Here is a 19628-nt window from a genome sequence, read left to right on the forward strand (position 1 = left end):
TCCACCCTATGGGGTGGGCTTGTTTGCACAGCTCCACCACCTAGTCAGTTTTGGAGCTGAATGAGATTTATCCCCCCCCCCCTCCAGTCAAGTTCAATTTTTCTTCCACTTTCCCCTCCCTCATACTATGGAGCTTCTCCCAAGTTCCCATTCCCTAAGATTTCACCCTCAGAGTTCCAGCAGTTGAGCATTCTTCTCCCACTGTCTTTGGTCAAGCGGAGTTGGTTCTCATGTTTCATTTTTGATGTAACAACAGCCCACACACAGAAGTTGTACCGCTTCCATTTCATTCATCTGGGGAACAAATTGTACAACTCAGAGCCCAGATGAAACAAATGAAATCTCACCACATCAGAGAGAGCTCTAGTTTAAAAACTTTCTCTCTGGGGAAAGGAGAAATGTTGAGTCGCCACAGAATATCACCTCCAGTGGAATTGAAAATGAAGGTTTCTCTGCCAGTGAAACTTCCATGGAATTTCAAGGCAAGCTATAAAGAGTTTTATAAGACAGACGAAACTTATCAGGCGTGTTGCACTAATTGAAAATAATCTCTGTTTATAACCATTAAAAATAGTTTTTATATATGCAATTGTTTTAACTATTTTTATATATGTTAACTGTTTTATAGATGTTATATTTTAAGTTGTTTTGGCATGCCTCATGGGAAGGAGTCATAACAGGAGGTGGTGGTTAGAATAATAATAAGGGGTGAGGGAAGGAAGGAATATCAATCTATTTATATTAGCTTGTAGTATTACCACTATGTGCTACAATTAAGTGGTGACTCAGTTCATTCCCCCCCCCCACACACAAGGAAGTCACTTATGTTCAAAGCACCTGTGTGATTTCTGCCTTGCATCCAGCTGTTATGCAGTTTAAATAGCTGCATATGAAATCATTCCAGTCATTTTCTCATTTTATTTTTATTTTATTATGGTTATCACACCCTTGTGGCTTATGTAAGTTAAAACAATAAGTTAAAACAACAACATTAGCAGCAATAAAGTATCACAACCAACAGGGGAGCAGATCCAGGCCCAGTGTAACATAGAAAGTAATAGATATAAAAAGACATATCTTCAATTATCTTCAAAGTGGTGAGCCACTTTAGAGAAGGAGTTTGAAAGACAGGGTGCCAAAGCCTTCCTTACATCCCTTGGATGTTAAGATTGGGGGCCACCCTTGGATACTTGGGAGGGGCAGTCTAGGAGAGGACATTGTCTGTGGAATTCCCTGCCCAAAAAGGTGCATCTACCACCTTCATTACATAGGTTTTGCTTTTTTAAAATATTTTTTTTTAAAAAATATGATTTTAAATAATATAAATTATGAACAACAATTCAAAGTCTGAATATCAAGATTATTCTGAATCTTCTAACTCCCCCCATCCCTTCCATGATAATATCTACAACTGCATGCCAATATTTATCCAAATTTTTATCCTAAATTATCCATAATTTCTGTTACTTTACAAGTGTGGTTAAAATCCTGCCAATGCTTTAACTCGCTTGCAGTGGCCTCATAAGTAAGTCACAAACTTTTCCCATTATTTTTGAAAGTTCTTGTCTTCTTGATTTCTGAGCTTCCCAGTTAATTTTGCCATTTCGGCATAGTCCATCAACTTGGTTTGCCATTCTTTTCTAATAGGAGTTGTTTCTTCCTTCCATCTTTGGGCTAGTAGCATCCATGTGGGTGTTGTCACGTACTGTACATTAACAGTCTTTTCTGGTCCTTTGGTATCTCGGTACCTGTAATTCCTAATAAGAAGGTTTCTGTTTCTTTAACATTATATAGGTTTTCTTAGCATACCAGGAAGAAGAGTGGATAAATAGGATCTGCAAAACAGATTAACTCATCAGAGTCAACCTATATAACCAAATCAAATTACGTCTGGCCAGGTGTTCATTAGTAAATGGGGGTGAACAGCATTGCTATAGGCTGAAGATGCACCTATTCACCCCGGTCTTTGATATCTGATAGACACATATATTAGGATTCACCCTATTCGTCTGATTGTGAATGGTTTTTTTAAACTGATTTCAATGCTGCACTTCATGTTGTTGTAATCAAGCCCGGGAACTTATGATAAAGGGTAAGAAATTCAACCAAATCAATCCACCAATCAATAGATGCTGCACCATCTCCATCTAACTTACCTCTAATGGTTAGTGAAACTCAGAGAAAGGCTCAGAAGGTGATCTTAATAATCAGACAGGTTGATGCAGCCTTTTAAGAAGCTACATCATAAGCCATTTTGGATGCTAAAGCCTGTTGCACTTTAATGATGATGGCGACACTGTAGACTGCTTCCAGACTCTTCCTTACTCCCTCTCCAAATACTGAGAAGGTACCCTTTGGCTTAGGGCTTAGAGCAGTGAAGGAGAGCTTCCAACTCTCCAAATATTGCTGGACTACAAACACCTACCATGCCCCACCACTGACCAGAGAATGGGAGAATGGAATCCAACAACATATGGGAGGGCAGAGGTTCCCTGCCACCCTCTTGGGCATCATTCATGCATGACAGCTGCATCACCCCACTTCATGAGCGGGCCAAAAAGTAGCCTTCTGTGGGCATGGTATGGCAGCACCAGAAAGCAGGAACTTAAGAGGGACTCTTAAGAGGACACTCTTGAGAGTCCCATGGACTGCAAGAAGATCAAACCTATCCATTCTTAAGGAAATAAGCCCTGAGTGCTCACTGGAAGGACAGATCCTGAAGCTGAGGCTCCAAGACTTTGGCCACCTCATGAGAAGAGAAGACTCCCTGGAAAAAACCCTGATGCTGGGAAAGATGGAGGGCACAAGGAGAAGGGGACGGCAGAGGACGAGATGGTTCTCGAAGCTACCAGCATGAGTTTGATCAAAATGCAGGAGGCAGTGGAAGGCAGGAGTGCCTGGCGTGCTCTGGTCCATGGGGTCACTAAGAATCGGACACGACTACACGACTAAACACAACAACAAATCCCATTCACTTTCATTGTGTGACTTGCAACCTGGTGCATAACGTTATTTCAAAGGCTTGTTTTCCCTCTGCCAAGCTTAGGCAGACTGGTAGCAACAGCATCACTGCTGATTGGAACTGGTATAACTTTATGCCAGCTTCTTGAGTACCAGCTTGCTTTATGCCAGCTTCTTACACATAGGATTCCTCCTCTAGTCCAGGATATGTGAGTTAGGTGAGTTTAGTTAAAAATGTAGACCAGATGAAATTCTATGCCATCTCTCATTTTGGCATGCCCGGGATGGAACTTGGAGCTTAACAGAGGAATAGCTAAGTATTGAGATTCCCTCTCCTCCATCATTAGGAGCTTGAAACTGTTAGAACAGGGGTCCGCAACCTAAGGCCCATGGGCCGGAACTGGACTGCGGATGTCATTTGACTGGCGCAGGAGCTGCCCCTGAACTGAATTGACCACATGCAGGTTGCGCTAAACCGGCGCAGCGCAGCACAGGGACTCACTTCCGCAGCGCTAAAAATTGCATCTGCACATGCACGATCTGACCCATGGAGGGATCTCCACTGGGCCGATTTGGCCCAGGCAAGATAAACCTTGCTGACCCCTGTGTTAGACGTTTCTTATATTGCAGAATGGTTGCAATATATGAATTAAATCTGCATAGTTAGATCCTAAAATATAATTGCAGATGAATGAATAAATGAATTCATTCAATTCAAATAACCATTAAAATAAATAAAAATAAAATTTCCAGAGATGCTTCTAGATTTGGAGTGAGAACTAGCCAAGTCATTCATCTATTTCACTTGTTGTTTTTTTAAAAACACATGACATCTAACAAGGTATTAACACAGGGGTGGGGACCTTTGGCTCTGCAGATATCATTAGACTTCTGCTCCCCTAAGCCTCAGCCAGCATGGGTAATGTTCAGAGATGATGAGAGCTCTAGTTCAGGAGCAACTGGATGACCACAAGTTCCCCATCTCTGCACAGCTGAATTTGACAAGGTCAGAAATAAATCCAGCATTTGATAGTTGGAATAAGGCCGCATTCTGTGATCAATTAGAAGGGTTGAAAATTTCTTTAGATCTGAAAAAACCCACTGTTGTAAAATGTACTGTGATCAATTCTAGAGCTGCTACAGCTTATTTATAGCAGTTTTAATTCATCTTCTTCAGGAGGAGAAAGATTTACTTACACATTTGAACAACGGAAGATGTATAATTAACTGAGATAAATGATACATTGTGGAATCATGCAAATTAAGTGAAGAAGTTAATTCATGTTTTGCAGTATTTTTGTTCCATAACTTCTTCGTCACCTTATTTCTTTGTGTTGAAAGAGATAAAATGAAAGCATTTAGCTGTATAATGTCTTTTATGCAATGCAATATATGTCATAGGAATATTTGGATTCAAAGACCCACTAACACACACAAAGGTAAATATCCTACTGAGAGACAAAGAACACAAAGAAGAAAACAATCACTATGAACATTAGTTAATTGCATTTTCCCCAATCTAGCTCTAGCAAATCATAGTCCATCTTAACCTAGCAAATCATAGTAGGGAGAGCTTTGCTTGGCTGAAATAATAGAACACCTATAATTCACCTTTCTTTTATACTGGAAATAGCTAGCAATTCAGGTAAAGAATGTTTTTTCCAAAAAATGATTTCCAAATCAATAAAGATTTTACGGTTTGCCCTGATATCATGTCATGTAAGTGAGTAGTTTGAAATTGTTTGCATAAAAGGAAAATAAATGGAGAACAGGATGGTTTATGATATTATTAAAAAGATACACAGACTTTTGCCTTCCAGAAGTCCACGAAAACATAAAGGCTTTTTTAAAAAGTCCTATTCTTGCACAGCTCATTTAAAGTTTGGTGGTCTTCGTATAAGAATCTGCTCATACATTAAAGTCAGTTTTTTCTTTCATTGCTGCTGCAGCTGTTGTTAATTTATTAAATTTCTAGGCAACCCTTCCTACTAAAGGAGCTCAGTGAAGTGGGACATGCACTATAGAAAGCCCAGAACTTTTTAGCACACTGTGTTCAGATATAGTTTTCAAACTTTCTTCCCTGAGGGAACTCTTTTTGCATCAACTTCCACCAGATAATATTGCTTGACTTTCAGCCAAAGAAACACTGGATTTGGGCCTTGTGATAGGGCACTGTTAGGGCAAGAGACAGGAGCAAGTCAGCAATAATACACACAGTGCCAGCCTCTGTCTTGGTGTGCCTTGGGATAGATGTTTTACTCTTCCACAGTTCAAGCATGTCCACATCTCCCATCTTCTTCCTTCATTGCTTGGTTCCCAGCCTGTCCCCTCCTGCGCCAGGCAGATTGCCAGCAATTGTGGATGATGACACAGCTACTGCCACTCCTACTCTTCACCTATGGACCTAAAATAGACAGATCTGTCAATCATTGGTAGTGGTGGACAAGTTATCTTTCACAGAGGCTTGTCTACTGTTGCTGTTCTATTTATTAAGCAGCTCTTGGTAAGCTACTGAGGAACTCTTGGGCTCCCAGTCAGAAAACCATTATCCTAGAACCTGACACAGTTTAACCAGTAGCAGGTGTATTTGTCTTTTCAACAGTACAGTGGTACCTCGGGTTACATACGCTTCAGGTTACAGAGTCCGCTAACCCAGAAATAGTGCTTCAGGTTAAGAACTTTGCTTCAGGATGAGAACAGAAATTGTGCTCTGGCGGCGCGGCAGCAGCAGGAGGCCCCATTAGCTAAAGTGGTGGTTTAGGTTAAGAACAGTTTCAAGTTAAGTATGGACCTCCAGAACGAATTAAGTACTTAACCCGAGGTACCACTGTAGTTGGACTGTGCATGATTCTTTTTTTGTTGGCAGCAGCAGCAAAATAAAGCTAATGTTTTCTAGGCTGCATCAACAGAAGTATAGTGTCCAGATCCAGGGAAGTAATAAAGGTAAAGGTAAAGGGACCCCTGACCATTAGGTCCAGTCGTGACCGACTCTGGGGTTGCGGCATCATCTCGCTTTATTGGTTGAGGGAGCCAACGTACAGCTTCCAGGTCATGTGGCCAGCATGACTAAGCTGCTTCTGGCGAACCAGAGCAGCACACAGAAACGCCGTTTACCTTCCCGCCGGAGTGGTACCTATTTATCTACTTGCACTTTGATGTGCTTTCGAACTGCTAGGTTGGCAGGAGCAGGGACCGAGCAATGGGAGCTCACCCCATCACGGGGATTCGAACCGCCGACCTTCTGATCAACAAGCTCTAGGCTCAGTGGTTTAACCCACTATCTCGGTCAGACCACAACTAGAATACTGTGTCCAATTTTGGTCACCACAGTTTGAGAAGGATGTGGACAGGCTGGAACATGTTCAGAAGAGGGCAACCAAGATCATCAAGGGTCTAGAAACCAAACCTTATGAGGAACAGTTGAAGGAACTAATTATGTTTAGCCTGGAAAAGAGGAGACTGAGAGGAGATATGACAGCCATATTCTAATATCTCAAGAGCAGTCAGGTGGAAGAGGAAGAAAGTTTGTTTTCTCCTGCTCTGGAGGGTGGGACTCAAACCAATGACTTCAAGTTGCAAGAAAGGAGATTCCAACTAAACATCAGGGGGACGGGACTTTTTGACAGTAAGAGCTGTTCGACAGTAAAACAGTCTCCCTCGAGAGGTTGTGGATTATCGTTCCTTGAAGGTTTTTAAGCAGAGGTTGGATGACCATCTGTCATGGATGCATTAGCTGAGATTCCTGCCTTGCTTGGGGGGGGGGAGCGTTTAGACTATATGACCCTTGAGGTCCCTTCCAACTCTACAATTCTGTGACTCAAAATTGCAGCAATGGAGTTCTGTATGAAATCGCATATATATAAGATGTAAGTCAGCACTGGTCGAAAATGCAAAAGCTGACTCATACGTTGTTACAAATGAATAAGCTTGGTCGTGTTGACATTCTATAAGCACAGCAAAATAAAAGGCCTGAGGAAGGAATCAGCACCAGACACTTGCCGTTTCTCTGATTTAACACCCCCCCCCCTTTTGTTTTATACAACTTTTGAATGAGCCACATTGTAGGAAGCCTCTTGGGCGGGGCGCCCTGCCCATAGGGACGCAGAGCATGCAGCTCCCCCTAGGGATGTGATGTGCATGGCCCATCCCACCCGCTGTCCGCCCGCTGCCTCCCCCCCCCCAGCTGTAGGGCGGCTGAGGCCCCACACGTCGCATTCCTATGGGCGTCGTGTGTCCCATCACGTCCCTATCAGCATGGCAGCAATCTGCCCAGGTGGGAATTTTGTCACCCTTTCAGGGATGGCACCCGGAGTGAGCCACTCCCACCACCCTTCCTTTCTCTGCCACTGAGCACATATCAGGCTGTTTGTCTGTCTCATGGTCATTAGCCCCTAAATGATGAGTCTTTGTGCATTGATCACCCTAGAGGTACCACACTGAGGCTAGTAAAGAGGAGAAACCCTTCTAGTTGTATTCACAGATTGCATTGCACATGTTGTTATAAATTCCCTACTCTATTAGAAATCTGTTGCCACACAAACATTAGATGATCCACAGGAGAGGCAAAAAGTAAAGCAGTGAACTTAATGAAATTTGACATTTTCCCCCAGTCACTGTTGCCATTTGGGTAACTTCGGCTAAGCAAAAGGCAATTTGTGCATGTGTAAATTACAATGTGTTTCCTTTAAGTAAATCAAGCGTGTGTGACATTTGGATTCAGCTTGCCCTTTCCAATGTTCTCGAATTGACCCTTACCTATGTGACCGCAGCCGTAAATCCAAACTTTGCAGATTATGCTGTTCCCATTACTATTCTTTGGTAGAACCAAGGAGCAAAATTCTTCTGACTTATCTCATGCGTGATATCTTAGATCCCTTCTAAAACTTCTCCACAGTTCTTATTGTTAGCTGATGCATCAAAAGTGAAATCTTAACAAAAGTACATGACTGCAGTTCAGCAAAGCTTAGAGCAGCCCTGGGCAAATTGTTTCCTTCCATTCCAAACAGTCCACTATGATGGGTCCACAAGTAAGTTGGCAAGCCTCCCGTTTTTCTTGCCTCTCTGAGCTTGCAAAAATCAGGGGTTTGTCAGTAACATGGAAACCACAGTGCTTTGGGCGTGGTAGGTTTGCCTTAGAGAGAAAATTATCCAAAGCAGTTGTGTGTGTGCACCTGTATGTGTGCATATATGTTAAGGGGAATACAAGTTGAGCAGTTAATGTGCATAACAACAGACCATTGTTATCTGTAATCTGCCCTTGAAGAAGGAATTTTGAACATTTCCCAGTAAACATGCATCATCTACAACAGGTCTTGGGGAATGGGCATATTTTGACTGAATTGTATACATTCTGTGGTCAATGTGCACAATCTCCAGTATGTCATAATCTCTCACTGATCCATTTGGAAATGGGAAGAAATAGACTTATGGATGAAAGCATGCAAGAGAGACACTGGCCAGAGATTGAGTGATCTCCCCATTCTTATATGCATATAGGTATATGTATGTTTTGTGATACAGGGGACTGTCTTACAGCTGTGCAACACCTTGCATTTATCATAACAAAAGTAGACAGGTGTAAATCAGACTTTGACTGTAGAGATATTGGAAGCTCCCAGGGATGCAGACAGATAATGCTGGAGGGAATTGTAGAGGCCTACTGCTCCACTGTGAATCTCTGCTTATCTTCTATCTTCTTAGCAGTTAATTGTTCCTAGGAATTAGGAAGGAAATAAACAACTGGCAGCTCATTTGTCTTCAGGCATGCTCACTTCTTCTTAGTTCACACTAGGGTAAAGGATGAAGTTCAGTTCTAATCTGATGTGCTTGTAACAGTATGCATAATGAAATGCAGGTATCCTTAGAAATTATCATTTCCTCCAGTTTTTGCAAAAAAAAAGTACAAAAAAGCATCGGGGAAATGTGCATAAGGATACCTATATTAAAGAAAATAACATACAAAATGTATCATATGAGAAAAAGTGTTGCAAAAATGTGTATATTGGGCAAAACTGCATAAAATGTGAATATTGAAAGAAATGCATATTAATGCAGAAATATGACAAACTATATTTAAGATTGAAAAAATTAGAATCCGAGAAAAACAGCAATTCGTCCTCATTCGCAAACAGAGACTTCTGAAAGAACAGTTACTTCCTTTCTTTCTGTCACATACTTCTGAGGATTATGAGCAGGGCTTGCTGGTAACACAACATACTGCTGGCAGGAGGGAGACTCCTGTTTCGCTGCCCTACCTTTAAAGCTTTCTGTTCTGAAACAGTGGCCCTCCTCAAGAACCACGCAGTTTTAAAATGTCAAGGACAAGCAAAATTGATTTGCTTCACAGTAGCCTCATGTTCCGTTCATATTGCTCGTTTCATTGGAAGAATATGCAGGTGAAACTCAGGTTAGAGGGCTTTCATTACGATTCCTCTGTGATTATAACATCACCACTGACCTCCTCTCATTTTATACTTTGTCCTTTTGGTCTTTTTCATCGTTTCAGCTTTCTCTTTCCTGTTGCAGATAGTCCTGTTACATTTCTTGTATCCAGATCAGGTCTGCACACAGAGCTGAACACAGTTGTGTATGTTGTTCCATGCTTAGCACTGCAAAAAGGAAATGGACGAAAGGTGGGTGGGTGGGAGGTTGCCAAACACCTGGCAATCCACCAACAAGTGATTGTTGGGTGCTGTTCTGCTTACCAGGTTGTTATTTGCATAGAACATATGGTTCATAGAGAACCAAGGTCTCATGGTATTGTAACATTGTGCTTTCTTAAAGTGGGACATTTTTGATGGTGAAATGCAGAGGAGAACGTAGAATGAATAGATCAGTGTTGGGTAAACTCCACCTGAGTGGTCAGGGATGATGAGAATTGCACTCCATCAGCATCTGAAGGGCTTCAGGTTCCTTATCTCTGCAATAAATCCACACACAGTTCACCACATGGTGAAGCCACTGTAGGATAACATCATCACATAACCAGTTCACCACATGGCCTAAATTTATTGGTGCCATTGCAAAGCTTGCTGAGAATTAGGATAGTGTACTGGAGCTCAGAGGGACGTGGGTGGCGCTGTGGGTTAAACCACAGAGCCTAGGACTTGCCGATCGAAAGGTCTGTGGTTCGAATCCCCATGACGGGGTGAGCTGCCATTGCTCGGTCCCTGCTCCTGCCAACCTAGCAGTTCGAAAGTACATCAAAGTGCAAGTAGATAAATAGGTACTGCTCCGGCGGGAAAGTAAATGGCGTTTCCGTGCAGTGCTTTGGTTCTCCAGAAGCAGCTTAGTCATGCTGGCCATATGACCCGGAAGCTGTAGGCTGGCTCCCTCGGCCAATAAAGCAAGATGAGTGCCACAACCCCAGAGTTGGTCACGACTGGATGTAATGGTCAGGGGTCCATTTACCTTTACTAGAGCTCAGCATCCTGCCTCAGCCATGAAGTATGTTGAGCAGTCTTGAATTTTAGTATCTCTAAGTTGAAATTACCTTGCAGAGTTGCTATGAGGGGAAAGCATAAGATGAATCATAAACCCTTGAGATACTTTGTGGAAAATTAGAATTGCCACTGAATTTTCCCTGGGGCAACAGCCGAAGAAAATTAAAGATTCTTCCTCAGGTGAAACATCCATTATTATAAGAAAATAATTGGGAAAACACTTCATTAACATTTCACAGGAGGTGTCTACATTTCTGGGGTGGATCAAAATGTGATTTATAAATGCGGTTTGAATTGTAAACACAGTGAATATGAAAAAGTCTCTTTATCTTGTGCCAACTAGTCTGTATTCTCAGTACACCAGTTTTGATTACACAAACTGCTTCCATAAAAACAAAGCCCTGATGGATCAGGCCGAAGATCCATCTATCAGGACTGGAACAGCATTCTCCCCTGTTATGATTCCCAGCAACTGTATACAGTTCTGTAGTGTGTCATGTACTGAAGACAACAATCCCCTTGGTCACCAAAGCTAATAATGCAAGACAGAGGGTGGATCTACACTCATGGTTTTTAATGTCAAGGAAGGGTTAAGGAATGGTTTTGATAACATAGATGGACTCCTGGCATCCTACTTTTTATGTTCATAATGCATTATTACCTTGTCTTTTTTATCACTTAATTTTTAACCGTTTTATGCTGCTATATCGGTGAAACACTGCTTATATGTTCCTCTATGGGTTTTTTTTTTTTTTTTTAATGGGATGTGAGTGGTGCTGTAGGTTAAACCACAGAGCCTAGGACTTGCTGATCAGAAGGTCAGTGGTTCGAATCCCCACAACGGGGTGAGCTCCTGTTGCTCGGTCCCAATGCCAACCTAGCAGTTTGAAAGCACGTCAAATAGATAAATATGTAGATAAATAGGTATCACTCCAGGGGGGAGGTAAACAGCGTTTCCGTGTGCTTCTCTGGTTTGCCAGAAGCGGCTTAGTCATGCTGGCCTCATGACCTGGAAGCTGTACGCCGGCTCCCTCGGCCAATAAAGCGAGATGAGCGCCGCAACCCCAGAATCGGTCACAACTGGACCTAATGGTCAGGGGTCCCTTTATAGGATTTTTATCTTTTTTTACTGCATTCAAAGTCCCCACGCCCACAATGGTATTCAAGGGACAGTGTTCAAAGGACACAGAGGGAGGGAGGGAAGATTAAAATGTGACGCCAGAGCAACCAGCGACCAGCAGGGAAAGAAACAGCATTTGGGAAAATGGTGTGGCTCGGTATTGCTTACATTTGATGAGGGGGGAGGGGGGGAACCAAGGTAAAAAACATTTTAATTAACAAGAATGCCCTGCTGCAAGGTTTCAGTACAACATATCTAATATTGTTCTATTATGAGGAAATAACATTAAACAGGTCAGTGTAGCTCCAACCAGAGAGACTGAATTGACAATAAATTTGAACAAAGGAAGATGAACACATGCTTTGAAAGGCAGCTGCATGCTTTTTAATTTGTTCTTCTCTTACACCCCCCCCCCCGCCCCATTTTTAGTCAAAGGGAAATAGCAAAGTGGATTTAACATTTTACCCTTCACTTGAGTGAAAACATGCATTGTTTGTTTTCATTACTTCCCTTAACAGCATGCTGCCAAGGTAAGAGCCATTAAGATGTTCCATATGTTACTGAGGTACCATTACTGAAGGATGGTGGCAGCCTAATTACACAGTACATCATTGGAAATCTGAGTTTGGCAGGAGCTGAAGAATCCTTCAGAGTTTCAGATTAATCCAAATGACCCTGGCTTTTATTGCTGCTGAATTTCTGGAAATGCAACAGAATGCCAAGTTGCTGTAAATAAAACACTGCAGCCTAAACAATTTGAAATAAGTAATATACAACTGCCTTGACTCACACATTCCCTTCATTGTAGAGCCAGCCATATTTCTTAAAACAGAAAACAAACTCCTCATTGACTGGGATGTTTTGCAACTTTGTAAGTGAAGAAAAGGGACAACCAGCATTAGAAATGCACCAAATATACAAATTTAAAAATGTCTTGTGCGATATCTGTTCAGTCAAGCCCAGCCCAACCCACCAGCCATGTACATGGGCCTTGACAAATTTCTTGTTACTGTTCCCTACCTGGGATTGCAAAAATGGGAGTGCTGTCAAGTGGTTGGCAGGCCAGATGGCATGGTTGGTGGACCCAGTCAGAAGCTATACACATTTGATTTATGAACAAGTAAAAGAAATCTAGAGGGCTAGATTTGCTATTGAAACCTACAATGACATACCCTCCAACATTTCTCCAATGAAAATAGGGATGTCCTAAGGAAAAGCGGGATCAAATCAGAAACTGGGATGGCTTCTGTAAATCTGGGACTGAAAAATAAGGATACTTGAAGGGTGTATATTATAATAATATAATCGTAAACCTGTTTTCTGATGGCTTCCCATCTGCACCACTCTATCTAGCCCTTTTGAACTGTTTTAGGTGCTTTTGGGTGTCAGAAATGAATCCAGTCTCCAAGTCGGTAGTGCCATTTCTTGCCTCTGAAGAATGACATTTTCTGCCTCTGGTTTGTCACAGTTGAAAGAAGCAACTGTATTTGAGGTCAGGAAACAGGAATGAAGGAAAGAGATGGCTTCCCTCCTACTATTTTCCCATTCCCTCACAATCAACAGAAAAGCAGAATGTGTGTCACTCTGTTCATGTATGTGTCAAATTGCCTACCTGAATATTTTTGTTTCTGCCTGTTTCCCTGCCGTGTGTGTGTGTGTGTGTGTGTGTGTGTGTGTGTGTGTGTGTGTGCATCTGTACAAACCTTGGGCTGGAAAAAAAGGTAGCCACTCCTGTTCTATAGTATCCTACTTTTCACCAATTGAATTAAATGGGTTTCTATGTAGTTTTTCTCCCATCCAAGCACTGTCCAGACATAGGTTTTCCTATTTGTTTGTTTGCATGTACGCTCCAATTTGAAATGCTCTTCTATAAGTAGTTTATAGCTGTAGCAAGGTTTTAGGCCATGCGCTTTTATACCATATGTGGACACGGCAAAATCAGACGCACCTCTTTCCCTGATTTATTGACACTGGAGATGTATCTTTTTAAGACCCACCTTATTTCTGTAATTTCAAGTAGTTTAAAACTGTTTTTTTAATATTGTATGATACTGTGTCCCAATGCTAATACTGTATTTTAATTGTTGTAACCCATCCTGGGTCCTTAGGGTGAAGGATGGGTGACAACAATAATAGTCAAGAGAGCTGAACTTTCTGAATTGAATATATTTACTTAGCCTTGGTATGAATGGAATCAGGCCAACGGGCCTAACAAACCCGGAAACCCTCATTCCAGCATGATTAATTTCTAGAGAAACCACGCTCACAGGAAACATCCCTCTCCCCTGCTTGCGTCAAGAACCTCTCTTGAAGTACAAAAGGGGGTGGGGGTGGGAAATGACTTCACTAAAATTGATTAGCACAAAATCCCTGACTTCTGTTTTTGATGAAACGTTAAAATTATAGCTTCCTCTGAAATGATTAAGGAAAATGTAGAGGACATTCTTCTTCCTCAGTAGAATACGAGTGCCTTGTAGCAGTGGGAACCATTCTGTCAAAATTATGAAGCTGTTAAAATTCTTGCAACAGACTTGGGCAGTGAGAACTTCTAGCAGCAAAATGGCTTTATTCCAGTCCACTTGTTTTAGCTGTGTCTAACAAACGTGCTGTGTAGAAAACAATGTGAAATGCTTTGATGAGAAAGACACTGTGGTGTATGCACATCAACTTTTTGCAGACATCTCTTTGCTGCTACACTATTGTAAGTGCAGCCCCCAGTGTAAAAATAAAGTGCCTCTGGTTTTAGGGTTATCTCTGGATACTGAAGGGCCTATGACCAGAATAGGCATTGAGACCCTGCAGAATAGCAAAGAGATACAGAGCTATCGACACGCTGGTGATATTTCAGCATAATCCGTTTTGGTGTTAGATGAACTTGACGTGATGCAACTTTGTCAAAAGCTGTGTTGAACCACATTTGCTCTTCATGATTCAAGAGATATTACCTGAATTGCTGATGTAATGGGAATAGCATTTAACGGCTTGGGATGTTTCATGGTTGATGCTTGCCCAAAGCAAGACAACCAGGACATGGCTGCAAAACTAAAACTCTCCAATGCCCATTTCCCCCCGGTTTATATTTAATGTATTTATTTATTAAATTTGTGTTGCACCTTTAAAATCAGAATTGGAAGGAAAAAATAGTTTTGGCGTGGCTATTATGATAGGGATTGTATAGCGCCCTAATGTGCTTTATTAATGGTAGGGACGCAGGTGGCACTGTGGTCTAAATCTCTGAGCCTCTTGAGCTTGCTGATCAGAAGGTTGGTGGTTTGAATCCCTGCGATGGGGTGAGCTCCCGTTGCTCTGTCCCAGCTCCTGCCAACCTAGCAGTTCGAAAGCATGCCAGTGCAAGTAGATAAATAGGTACCACTGTGGCATGAAGGTAAAAGGCCTTTCTGTGCACTCTGGTTTCCGTCACAGTGTTCTGTTGTGCCAGAAGCAGTTTAGTCATGCTGGTCAAATGACCCAGAAAGCTGTCTGTGGACAAACACCAGCTCCCTCAGCCTGAAAGCAACATGAGCGCCGCAATCCCATAGTCACCTTTGATTGGACTTAGCCGTCCAGGAGTCCTTTACCTTTACCTTTTTACGTATATTAATAGTAGCAGCATGCATTACAACTACAGTAGTACCTCGGGTTAAGTACTTAATTTGTTCTGGAAGTCTGTTCTTAACCTGAAACTGTTCGTAACCTGAAGCACCATTTTAGCTAATGGGACCTCCTGCTGCTGCCACGCCTCCAGAGCACAATTTCTGTTCTCATCCTGAAGCAAATTTCTTAACCTGAAGCACTATTTCAGGGTTAGCAGAGTCCGAAACCTGAAGTGTATGTAACCCGAGGTACCACTGTATCTGTAATTTGCCAAGATTTCAACTGAATAACTGATTATCAATTTTCCATAGGTATCTTCCACCTGAAAGTACCTGAAACATCTCTCATTGGTTCAGCCATTGGAAGAATCAGAGCGGTTGATCCTGACTCTGGGAAAAATGCAGAAATTGAATATACTATTGTTCCGGGAGATGGAGGGAACTTGTTTGACATCGGCACAGATGAGAACACCCAAGAAGGGGTCATCAAGCTGAAAAAGGTATTTCTTTTATTATTATTATTATTTATTGAATTTACATACTGCCCTATACCCGGAGGTCTCAGGGCAGTTCACAGAACAAAATCAAAATATAAAACCTCAAAATATATAATCAAAATACAAACAACAATCCAATAACCCCTCTCCCCTTGGAGATACATGACAGGTAGATAGTGGTTAACCTCAAAATTACTTCCCACAGTTAAATAGGTTGAAATCAGACTTACATCTTCCAGATGTTTAGGTCAAGAACTGCCTCCCTTCATAGCACCTAACCCAAAAGAGAAACAAAAACCATCAGTAGAAGAGAGCAGCAACATGGTGTCCATGGTAAACCATTCTGTCAAGTGTATTAGGCAAGAGAGATCAGTTTAGATTTCTTGTTAACCAGAAGTCCATTTTTATCCTCAGCTGGTGATGGATAAATTGGTCATTTTTTGTTACTCTCCCTTTGCCATTTTCCCAATAAAGTCATACCTTGGGTTACAGCCGCTTCAGGTTGCGGGTTTTGTTTTTTTTGGGGGTTACGGACTGCCGAAATCCGGAAGTACCGGAATGGGTTACTTCCTTTCAGCGGTCGCGCATGCACAGAAGTGCCAAATCGCAACCCGTGCATGCACAGCTGTGAGTTGCAAATACAGTGGGTTACGAACGTGTATCCCGCATGGATCACGTTCGCAACCCGAGCATCCACTGTATACGGGTCTCTAAAATTCTGCATTAGCTTGTGGGTTGTTGTTGTTTTTTAAGTCCTTGTGAAAATTTGTCAGCATTTTAGTGTGTAGTTCTCCTGATATACACATTATTTTTCTTTTAAAAAACCAATTTCCCCTAGCATAATGTATTCCAACGTTATTTTCACTCAAATATGCATCTGAATGCAGGCTTTACGCTAATACGTGCATTTTATTTGCCTGAATAACTGCATTACAAAATTCAGCAAAGTGTAAGGTTTGCGGGATAACTGTGTTTTGAGTCGCACATTATGTTTGGAATTGTAAATTATGTGCATACACATTAAAATAAGTATGGAACTGGTTTCCTTCCCCTGCCCCCTCACATCCCCAACCTCGGCCCTGTTTTTATATTTACCTGGCTCCAAGCTGTCAGTCCAGCCCTATTGGAATCTCCCAATGGATAAACTTGTAGCTATGTAATCCCGCTGAAGGGCAAAGAGTCCATTGTATCTCCCAGCCAGGAAGCTGCTCTCTCCTGTGGTTTTCAAAAGCAAGTACATTTTCAGCTCAAATCAATCACTCTCTATAGTAACTAAGAGCTTGCGGCATTTTGTTTGACTATTGCACAGAAGGAACAGAAATGGTGTTTTAAAAACAAAAGCAAAATTAGTAGCCATAAAAGTTTTAGTACTTCACATGATTATGCCCCCAGTCTTTTGAGTAAGAGTATGGACCAAAAATGGACAATGTACCAGTCCTACACCATTCACACAAATAGAAATTGCATGAATAACTTGTAGAAGGCAAGATGTAAACACATACCCTCCAGTGTTTCTCAGATGAAAATAGGGACATCATTTTCTGTATTGAGAAGCTTCTCCTGCATTTGATCTTGCTGCACATGTGTATGTCGTATGCACATATACATCTGTCACCCTGAGCCAATTAAAACCTCTCAGCCTAGCCTACATTGCAGGATTGTTGCAAAGAAAAAGTGTGCAAGGGAAAGGATCATGTACAAACCTTCCACCGGTAAATAGAATGAAATAAAATTTTAGCTGTAAGCTGCCTCGAGTCCCTGTCAGGGAAAAAAGCGAGTAATAATAATACTGCAGTACCTCGGATTATGAAATTAATCTGTTCCGGAAGTCCGTTCTTAAACCGAAACCATTCTTAAACTGAGGTGCGCTTTCCCTAATGAGGCCTCCACTGCCGGTGCCCTTCCATCATTCGGATTCCGTTTTTAGACCAAGGTAAAATTCACAAACCAAGACACTACTTCCAGTGTTGCGGAGTTCATAAACCGAATCGTTTGTAAATAGGGCTGTTCTTAAACCAAGGTACCACTGTAATAGGAAACTGTGAGAATGATCAGGAACATAGGTAAAGGTAAAGAGTAAAGGGACCCCTGACCATTAGCTCCAGTCGTGGCCGACTCTGGGGTTGCGGCACTCATCTCGCTTTATTGGCCAAGTGAGCCGGCGTTCAGCTTCTGGGTCATGTGGCCAGCATGACTAAGCCACTTCTAGCGAACCAGAGCAGCACACAGAAACACTGTTTACCTTCCCGCCAGAGCAGTACCTATTTATCTACTTGCACTTTGATGTGCTTTCAAACTGCTAGGTTGGCAGGAGCAGGGACCGAGCAACAGGAGCTCACCCCATCGCGAGGATTCGAACCGCCGACCTTCTGATCGGCAAGTCCTAGGCTCTGTGGTTTAACCCACAGCTCCACCTGCATCCTGATCAGGAACATACCAGAGAATAAATCCTATTGAACTCAGTGGGACTTAATTCTGAGTAAAATTGCTTAGGATTGCAGTGTGAGGCTGCACAGTCTTTACCCAGTTAACTGGGAATAAGCTCCATTGAATACAGTGGGACTAACTTCTGAGTAGACGTGAAGTGTGGGGCTCCATTTACAATAAAGGAATAAACATTCCAGTGTTACCTAAGAATTGCTGGCTGCTGAAGCATTGCATTTAAAGAAGTTAAAGTGTAGCATCTTTCCTAGTTTGGCCATGGGAGCTTATAATTAGGAAGCAGGGCCCACAACAAATATGTGGACTCAATGCATGGGTGTTTGTTGGAAGCCGTTTCCCATATAGTTGTAGAAATGTCGGTCTCATCAGTGCAATGCCTTCCTTCTTGCAAGGTTTTAAAAAATGCTCCATACACATCAGAAGGCAATTCATACAAAACATTTCCATTTTTCAACAGCTAACATGCCAGAAAAGTAAAAGCAACAAACTGGGCCTATAAAACTACCTGCCGGTCTGTGCAGCTATTTAAGATATGAATATTGCTTGGCCTTTGGAACTCTTGTTTTCTTGGTGACACACACCAGGTCTGTCTGCCTGACAGCAATGACTGGAGTTTCTTAAGAGAATAGTTAAGGAGGTGTGAACTAAAAGCAAGCCTTACCTAGCCAGCAGAAGGTCGGTGCGCTGCTGGAACAAATGGCTCTAGAGATATCCATACCTCCTGGACCAACATGAGGCTGAGATATGAGCCCACTTCAAAATCTTAACTCCTGCCAGAATCCATTATGAAGTAGCACACTATTTATTTCTTTTTCCGCACATACCTGGAGCTGCTGGCATGCACAGTTCCTGCCACATGGGTTGAAACTCTACCTGCAATTCTTCTCAGGCAGAGCAAGATATGAAGACATGCTCCTACTCTCAGGGAGTGCTCCAAATAGGCTTCCAAGGAGATTGAATAAAAGAAAACATGGCTGCCATGTGGTTTTCTTTTTTTCTCTCTCTACCACATACCACATTTTCAACTCATATGGCGGAAACCATGCACAGACACTGCTGCAGGTGACTAGTGTCTGTTAAAAGAAAGAAAAAAGAGGAGAGTCTAAGGACTGGCTAACTTCTAAGTATTTCGAAGTTCATTTTCAAAAAATGTGTGTAGACTGACAAGAACCGTATCACAGCATTCAAAAGTATATGAAATCTATTAAATGCAGATCTGCATGTTTGTGCAAGAGGTTTGAATTAGGATGCTTCAGTAGAAATGTAAAAGAAAAAAAGTCTCAAAGACTTAGGATTTGAGAGGACCAACATTTTATTCCCCATTCTCAAGCAAATCACTGAATAGAGATGGTCTGGAATAACCAACATTCAATCCAAAGAGTATCTGGGCTTGTTACTAATTCAAGTTAATAGTTTAACACTTGTCAGTTACTCTGTTGTTGCAAAACAACAACAACAACAACAACAATATACACTGGGGGTTTTTTTAGGAAGGAATAAAAATATATATGCTGGTGAAAAACAGGGTTGGCTGGAGGAAATTACAAACCAGACCCTTTCCCTCATTATTTTC

General features: G+C 41.9%; 1 protein-coding gene across 7 annotated transcripts in view; it reads left to right on the forward strand.

Moving 5' to 3' along the window:
• Positions 1-19628, forward strand: part of CDH12 (cadherin 12) — a 652231-nt gene that overhangs the window by 595112 nt on the left and 37491 nt on the right. For all 7 annotated transcript variants that reach the window (XM_083747240.1, XM_083747239.1, XM_083747238.1 and 4 more), the window contains one exon: positions 15429-15616. In XM_083747240.1, the coding sequence (XP_083603366.1) occupies positions 15429-15616 (188 nt within the window). The remainder of the gene's footprint in view (positions 1-15428; positions 15617-19628) is intronic.

Source organism: Podarcis gaigeae, assembly GCF_964106915.1.
Source record: "Podarcis gaigeae genome assembly, chromosome: 7".
NCBI lineage: Eukaryota > Metazoa > Chordata > Lepidosauria > Squamata > Lacertidae > Podarcis > Podarcis gaigeae.